The following is a 9,406-nucleotide window of genomic DNA, read 5'->3' on the forward strand; positions in this document are numbered from 1 at the left end:
AACGCGTATACAGTACCCTTACCAGGAGTTTTTACGTTTTGAAAATATGACTGTTTTGGTATTTGTTTACGTATTTGCCCATATAATTTCCAATCAGCGCCCCTAGCGGATTGTGTCAGAACTTCGAAATAGTATAGACCAATACGTAAACAAATACCAAAACAGTCATATTTGTCAAAACGTAAAAACTCCTGGTAAGGGTACAGACGTTTTAATGCACACTTGTTGACAAACCTTTAATTTATCTTTAGGGCGCATTTTAACCGTAATTTTGTGAGAAAAGATGATTTGTTAATAACCTAAAGCTAGGCAGTTAATTGAACGACTAATGACGACATGACGACCCACGGAGCGGAGCGGTCACCATACATCTGACGCGCAAAGTTCGGTTCGATCCTCGGCCAGACAGACATCTGAATGATCAATTTGGACAGTGTTTTTAGATCTAAATGTTCTACGTGTGTATTTGTGTGTGTGTTTGTGTCCACGACTCCGACGATACACGGAATCCTAGTGTGGGTCTGTGACTGTCAGTGTAGAAAGTGTTTTTACAAGCTTTTATTTTTTAACACGCTTTTATTAGCTTGGGTTGTATGTTTGTATGTATGTATGTACGTAACAGTAACGGAATCTTTGAACCCGATTTCTATCCACTTTGAACGTTCAGATTAAATCAAAATTTTGAAAAATTATCAAAAATCGATGACAAAACACGATTTTAATAGTTTTGTACCATTGTCCTTATCAACATCCTCAGAATTAACGATTGGGTGCTTTTCGAAAATTGATAAGTGGAACATCCCACACTTTTTCCACAATTATACAATTTACTGTTCCTTAATTGATTCCTAGATTGAAAATTATTTTCTACTTTTTACTTGATTTTATCATAAAAGCGTGTTTTTTAGTTTTTTGAACTATATTTATTAATATAGTAATTTAACTGCGATATACACTAGTCGGTAATGACATTCACGTATGTAAAATGATATTATGTTACGCGCCAACAAGTCGATGTCGCTGATGGGGTAAATGACAATGGCGTGTCACGGTGGTTAGCCATCGCAAACATCGCGTCCGGATGTGTTGAATTTAATTTCTGTCAACCTGGTGTGAGTGTGACCTAATAACATTATAGGATTACTGTTAATATAATGAAAACAGACCTGTACCCTTAGTATGAGATTTTACGTTTTTACAAAAATGACTTTATTTGTTAACGTAGCCTATACATTCCCAATCAGCGCCCCCAGCGGACTGTATCAGAACTGATTGGAAATGTATAGGAAATACGTAAATAAAACAGACATTTTTGTAAAAACGTAAAAACTCATACTAATAGTACTGGCAATATTATTTAGAATTACACTCTACATTGTTTTCTAGATCCATTATACCCTCAGCAAATTATCTGACTTCAAGTATTAGATTTATCGATCTTATAATGTTTACAGATATTATCAACATCTCTAAACAATATAAAATAGTAATGAGCGTATCCGTTTGTTATTTTACGTAATAAGTTTGAATAAGATGTAAAGTGGGCACGGCAGAAAAGCTCATCTCTAATTACATTAATTGATTCTCATCATCATGATCATCATCAACCCATTACTGTTCCACTGCTGGCCACGGGTCTCCTCTCAGAATGAGAAGGATTAGGCCATAGTCCACCGCCCTGGCCAAGTGCGAATTGGTAGACTTCACATACCTTTGAGATTTTTTTTATAAATCTCTCAGGTATGCAGGTTTCCTCACGATGTTTTCCTTCACCGTTTAAGCAAGTGATAATTAATTTCTAATACGCACATAAATTTGAAAATCATAGGTGCGTGCCTGGGATTTGAACCTCGGACCCCTCGATCGAGAGGCCGCGTTTCTTAACCACTAGGCTATCACTGCTGCTTTAATTTATTCTACATAACAACAATTCAAAATCGTGAAACAAATTCATGTCCATTCTCATCAATGTAGGATCATAAATTCTAACCACCTATACGTACCTAAAGTTACCGGCGCGTAAAGCGATCGCCAGCGTGTCGAGGTCCTCTTCATAATCGTGGCACAGCTCCATCGTGGAGTTGCGAGCCTCGTGGATATCGAACACCACCGCCCCGTCACCAAGCTTATCCGTCATCACACTCCTGTAAGACCTCGTCCCGAAGCTCGAAGTTACTGACGCCCCTCTTATAAACCTCCTTGGCGGAACTATCACGTTTTGCGACGTCAGATTCTGCTTCCTCAATCGCTTCTTCACGTACCTCCTCATCCTCAAAGACAGCATCACTCGTATTCTTATATGCCGCTTTATGTTCCTATCGTACCGCAGCTGTTCCTTTAGTCGTCTGTCTCGTTTCTTCCTACGCGGTATCTCATCTATCCGCTCCAAGCAAGAATAGTTACGGTCGATTAATCTGTTCGAATCGAGGGTAGGTGATCGGTTGAAGAAATCTGAATTATTGTTCCTCCACGCTTTACTCAACGACCAATTTTCTCCACATGATGAGTTTTTGACGTGCTGTATCGGTTTCTCGTATATATCCTCGTCTAAGGCGTACAGTCGCCGCGATATTAGGAAGTTGTCGATGTTCCGTCTGATGGTGCTATTTTGAGAGCTCAGTGTAGTGTTTATCAAATTCGATGTGAGAGTTTCTGATTTCTTTTCTCTGCCACCGTCGTAGCTTAATTTTGGTGGTTCGGGAGCATCTTTACTTTTTCGTCTGGCGATCGTCATGATGCGCCTGCGCATTGCTGACATGTTCGTGAGCTCGCTCTTCAAAAACGGCCCTTTTCTGTCCGTTGTCATGTCCGGCGACCACGCTCCATTTTCGGAGCAACTACAGAAGTCCTTTATGATTCTTGCTATTGCGTTACAGTTGTCCTCTTTTGTACGGTCCTTTGCCATTTTATGTACACTCTGGTTCGTTATTTAACTGTCACTGCTAAGTAAGAGCACAGAAAATTTCCATCGTTTATCAGAATATTCATTTGAATAAATCTCACAGTTCCGTGGTTATATTAGGATATTACGTAAAATGCAAAACGGGCTTTCGTAACTTGAATTCATTATTTGTACTCTATACGCATTCACAATTTTACTAATCAGTTCACTTATAACTAGACATTGTCTTTGTGTGTTACACCCCTACATCGAACAAAAGTCTTTAATAAAAACTATTTCTAAATAGCATGATGTCATATTAATTTAAGAGTTACGGCCTTCACTAAACGTTGATTAATTATTTAGTACTTAAAACACTAAAAATAAAATTAAATGAAATTTTATAAGTACAGAATGAGATCACGACTACAAAAACTAAAAATTATTTTCAGGTAAACGGGTTACTGTATAATAAAGTTTATTTTAAATTTTTGATATAGGTACCTTCCTATCTATCTAATATTTTATATAGATAAGAAATACTTTTTTTACTGTTATTTGTGAATGAAAACGTTGTTCGATATTTTAGACGATAAAATGATATTCAATAAAAAAAGTTTTCCTCAATTAATACTGGCATGTCAACAACTTTACTTTCCTTCATGGAAAAAGAACTTTACTTGGTTGCGACAAAATTCAATATTTCAATAGCAATTAAGTGCGACAAAAAATATTCTTCCTCAAATTTGTCGTGTGCTCATTAATTCTCTGTAATGACTCTGTTGATTTAATTATATAGGAACGTGGTAAGGCACGCATGTTCAGAACTTATGCTACAATGCAATCAGTAAGTGTAAAAATCGAAATTACGTGACTTTATAAATCGTAGCCATATTAGGACTTTAAAACTAAAGTTTAAGTAAAAAAATGACGATATGCAACTGTACTGAAATTTTCTTAAATTTGAAAAAAATAATTTATATCCTGAACTGTTCTCAAAACACTTTGAGTTATATTTGTATAAATTAACAGTAATTTAAAGACATACATGTCCAACGATACCGACTCTACATTTGCACACCTATTTGTAAACCTTAAAAAAGCGTACAGTTTAACTGGTACATAGTCAATTAAAACTAATCACGGACTTGTATCAAAACAAATACAGATCTCTGGAGCTAATGGTGATGAAATAACCAAAATTTTTAACTTCATAAATGTAGTGAGGCTAAATAACTTTATTGCTTAAAATATGAATTCTCATTTGGTACACTGAAGAATTAATTACCTTCACAAAAAAAATCGGAAAGAAACGAATGATGGGCAAAATTAGCTGCAAGATTGCTATGACAGTGACATAGAAAAACGGATCTTAGCAACGTTAAATAGAGACAAATAATCGTATCATTTATCAAGATCTCCGCCCGTCTTTCACCTGTTTACGGTGTGACAGAGCAGCCGTCTAGATTTAATAACGCAACAGATTATCAACGAAACCTCGCTTCGTCCACAGACCGTAAAATAACTAAGCATAGACAACGTCTTTACTTTCTATCTCATGTAACATGCAAATGTTAATGCTTACTTAATATTACTCTTAATTATACTCGTAGTAACCGGTAATTTAGTTGCCGTGCAATGATTTCTGAAATAATGGTGAGCTTTAATTTTAAAGGTGGTAGAACCCTTTATGGTTCGAGAAGGGAGACACGACGGATAAGGGAGACATATCTAAGGAGACATAATATATCCAATTCTCAAGGTTACACATCAGTGGCTGACTTCAGGTAACTCTAAAGTTTTGTCAGTCATACATTTTGAAACCGCGGAGTTAAAATTTGTGGACAATTGTATGAAACGACATTTATACAGCTCTTTCAATTTGATTTGATTTGAAGGTTTCGAATTTTGTCTTAGATGCGATGTGTGTGTGTTATAATTATTAGTTTGATCTTCAATGTACTAGTTGATAGATCTTTTATCAGCACTATAAGAATATTTTGCAAGCTTGTAACCGTTCATTATCAACTTTAATTAGTGAGAATGTGTACCTACACAAGTGCTCGTAGAAAAAATATAATTGCATGTCGAACCAAACAGTTTAGTATGTGGTTCGTGTAAACCGAAGTTAACATGACACTCTAGAGTCCAGACCATTCTAGTCTAGACCATTGTTCTTCAAACAGGGGATGCGGTGCGAACATGTGACTAAAGTTATGTACAAGCTTCTGTGGTTACGTGGTTACAATACAAAACAAAGGATAGAATGTCAGGATACAAATCTAAACATTGTATATCCACGTGGACGGCTATTGTTACTGCTTGTGCTTGAAGCTTAAGAGAAATCGTAGGTTTTTGGGCCCAAAAATGTCTGTAATGTATACAATTATACAAATGTTTTTCCGTGGAGGTTACGAGTAATTGCTGTGTGACCGTTGACGGGGTTTTAAGAATGAGTTTTTTAACGAGCTTTCACTGCCTTTCATAAATATGTGAACAACTCCATATAAACAAAAGTTTTAGAGCCTGATCACATGTCATACGTTGACACCCCTTAGCACCAAGACCGCAAGGACACAAGAACCGCATAAACGGTAGAAATGGTCTTTCTATACATTATAGGTATCGACGGGAGTTTATAAAATGGAAGGAGTTACTATATATCCTTGAAAACAGCCACCTTCAAACAGCTATCCTTCAAACCTTTCCTAGCATTAATATGTCTGTAAGAGTAAGTAAATAAACTTACACAGCTTGATGTCCGACCATTCGAAGTCAAGAAAATTCGGAAAACTCTCAAGGATCAATGTACATATTAACGATAATTTTTTTGTAGCGTTTAAATGCAAATCATATATAAAAAAAACACCTGATACTACCCATGCGATCCCTAAACAAGATATCACGAAACGAAAGACAGTGAATAGGCCGCGACATCGCGGTTATTCCGAAGTTTTTCTAAGAATTTTCTATCTTTACAAGCAATTTCTCAGCTATTGTTCATAAATAGATCAGTTCCTCGTTGAAACATCGCAACTGTCTATTAGAACATCTTATGAATTAAATATGAGTTCAGCAATAGTTATTATATAACTTTACAAAAGTAAAAATATATCAAATTAATTTAAGTCGTTAAGAGAAGGCCATAACTCGTAATCGAATTTAATCAATGTAATCATTTCGTTTAATCAGATGGGCATAATATTATGCACATGTAATTGTTTATGTTTTTTGACTGGCTGGTAAACAATGGCATAGCCATAAGAATTGGAATAAAAAAGAAATCATAAAGGCAATAAAGGCAATAGATTATAACATCATACGGCCTTGTATGTACACAATTTAAATAAGCAAAATTATAAAAATCCGTCAACACATCCGAATGATTTTGGGCTTACGTAACACGTTTTCACATTCACTCTTACACGACACGTTAAAATGTTAATTCACTTTCGTACACCAAACTAGTTTCGATAACATTCGGTTAAGTTTATGTTTGTTTATGGTGGACACATGTCAAAACGCGCGCCAAATGTCAATTGTTTTTTTTTGTTTTGCAGTCGCGTCAAAAACCTCGCCGCTGTGATGCCGCACTGTGACTGCACGTAATTATGTACAGTTGACCATATCGAATTGCGCGTGTTGAGCGACTGCCGCGGGCACCGGCCTCGCTCTTTCTCCCATTCCTACATAAGTGATGTTGATCGTCTTTGTTCATGGAAATTAACAATTGCACCTAACCGCTAACGACTCATCATTCGTGACAGTTCATGTAATTGACAGCTGTTCAAACAACGCATCTTGCGTCTGGACCGGTTTGACTGTTTATACGACACTCTTCACTGATTTAAGCGAACTAAAAGTGAAACTGTTTAGAAAACTGTTATGTAGATTTACATAATTTACATAATACGTAAAAATATAAAATAGCTGACTTTCAATTTTATAAATAATTTTACATATTGAACTTGAATTTCTTGTGCCTAATTATTCCCAGAATTGTACGTTAAGTTTCGACACATGGAAACTTCGATTAATTATTAGTATTCACATTGATTAATCACTTATTTAAACTATCGCTTGGTATGACAGCAAAGGCATCGGAAGGCAGGTCGTTATAAATAGTAAAAAATATACTTTATTATTCGTTTCAAGGCCTAAGTTTGAATTTCGCAATTATTCTCATAATTATCAAGTTTTCAAAAACCAGGAACCAGACTACGTAACTAACTCACTTGCGCTACGGGGACAAATCTATCAACACCTCATAAATTAAAATTCATGAAGCTGTGTAAGCCACAACACGTGACAAATAAATAGACATACATAGACATCCGTACATTCATATATGTACAATACACGCGAAAGACCCTTCTTTTCATGAAAAAAAAAACAATCTACCAACATATTTTTGGTTTTTGTTAGTTGAGCATTTATTAACTCAAGGAAACAACATTTCTTTAAATTCCAGTTGAATTTAAATATAGATCATAATTACCCCTACTTTAAAAACAATTCAGCATACATCTTAATTGTTTAATTAGTTTTAAGTATAATCGAAAGTGTTTAAGCGATGTAACAATTCCAAGCCGGTGTTTCGTAACGCGTAAGATATTCATAATGACTCCATTATGCTAATCAGATGCCTTTCGTCCGAGGTACTTGGGAATTTACAAGTTCATCGTACGCTTTTTAATTCCGAAAAACAATTGGCCAAGTGCAAGTCGAACTCGCACACGGAGTTCCGTACCTCCAAAATTTTCATATTAATTTTTTAGTATTTGTTATTATAGCAGCCACTGAAGTAAATACATTGTGAAATTTGAACTATTTACTTATTACAATTCAATAGATAAAGCAAAAAACGTCGACAATTACTGGCTTCTTGTATGCCGACCCCCAATTAATTTCAAATTTTATTTTATTTTTGGTATTTGTTGTTATAGCGGCCACCCTTATACAAACGCTGTGTCTATCTATTACGGTTCAGGTGAAAGAGCCCTGTGACAGAGAGACAGACGGGCAGACAGCGGAGTCTAGGAGTAATAGGGTTCCGTTTTTACCCTTTGGGTACGGAACCCTAAAAACAGCAACTGTATAGAATGGCCATTCATATTTCTCTGTGTTATGTAAGGTTGATTAATTATTTTAAACGGTATTCCTGAATTACAATAAGATTAAGTTTAGGTGAACAGCACAATTAAGTTATAAAATTTCTATATGCAATACAGAATATGTAAAGTAAGATATTTTATTTAAATAAATTTAGCAATTACACTATCTGATAACGTGATGGAAAAAACATCGACGCCTGTAGACATTTGCAACACCAGAACAGATGATGCATCATCGGCGTTGAAGAGTTATTTTACGTCTTATTTAGACAAAGTATTGGTTACTAAATATATTCTAATTTATTAAATTGTACAATCTTACTATTTTTTTCGAGGCACTTAGAAAAATATCCTTACTAATATTATAAATCCGAAAGTAACTCTGTCTGTCTGTCTGGTTGTCCCTTCTTCACGCCTAAACCACTGAACCGATTTTACCGGAACTAGGGATGGCTATCTAAGATCGATTAATCGGAGAATCGATCTTTTGGACCAAAAAATCGATTATTTTAATATTATTTTAAAAATCGATGTTAGCAAGGGCTGAATCGTAAACTATGCATTTGATCAAGTGCTGATCTTTAGCAAAGTTTTTGTCCATGAGCCCACGAAGTTTTCAGAGTTGGTACGACCAATTTTCGCCAGATGGCGTCATTGACATTCCAATGAAGGTACGAATTTTCAGTTTTATGTATGTTAGTATGTCATATTATTTTCTTTTAAACGCGCGCGAAGCCGCGGGCAAAAACTAGTGTTTAATATATATCCAAATTACAATTTAAATAATAGAATCGGTTGATGATTAATCGCCGAACAATCACAAATTAAATATGTTTGACGAGCGACAACGACCAATAAAATTGATAATCTATCTCTTTTGAAAGTCTTGTAAAAGTTGGTTAACAAAATACATTACACCATTCTATTCATGAATATATTAAACAATTATTATTTATCATCTGTCAGAAATCCAAGCAATATTAAGAATAACACAGATAATAAATGGAACATGAAACCAATTTACTTCTCGTTGGGGTCACTTTGAATAATCAAATTTTGTAAACCCAACTACATGATGGTTATCTGTGCTCCAATTGGCGGCAATTACGAGTATTATATGCCATGAGTTAATAAAGTAAAAAAAAAGTTTTGCTAAGTAAATTACTTTTTTCAACTTTTTTGTAAGTCGCCATGAATGTATAAATGCGTTGCTATTGCAGAAATCAAAATTACTTCAAATGTTCAAAAGGTTTTAGAATTAGCCTGTACCCTTATTATGCGTTTTTACAAAAAATCCTGTGCTGTTTTTGCACTATTTTCGAATTGCAGAGTTTAAAAGATTTTTTTTACTTTACTAGCTAACTTCATATTAATTTAACTTTAGATAAGGTTTTTAGCCGTTATTTTAGGT

At 35.0% G+C, this 9,406-nt stretch overlaps 1 protein-coding gene across 1 annotated transcript in view; it reads right to left on the reverse strand.

The window, feature by feature from the left end:
* The window catches only part of f (espin protein forked), a 62,549-nt gene extending 55,989 nt beyond the window's left edge, over positions 1-6,560 (reverse strand). The window contains exons 1-2 of the mRNA XM_073089070.1: positions 6,280-6,560; positions 2,004-3,145 (exon numbers count right to left, since the gene is read on the reverse strand). Coding sequence (XP_072945171.1) covers positions 2,004-2,905 — 902 coding nt within the window. The 5' untranslated portion in view covers positions 2,906-3,145; positions 6,280-6,560. The remainder of the gene's footprint in view (positions 1-2,003; positions 3,146-6,279) is intronic.
* Between the last annotated feature and the right edge of the window lie 2,846 nt (positions 6,561-9,406).

Source organism: Epargyreus clarus, unplaced genomic scaffold (genome assembly GCF_041222505.1).
Source record: "Epargyreus clarus isolate Ecla_fem2 unplaced genomic scaffold, WU_Ecla_fem_2.2 ptg000027l, whole genome shotgun sequence".
Lineage (NCBI taxonomy): Eukaryota > Metazoa > Arthropoda > Insecta > Lepidoptera > Hesperiidae > Epargyreus > Epargyreus clarus.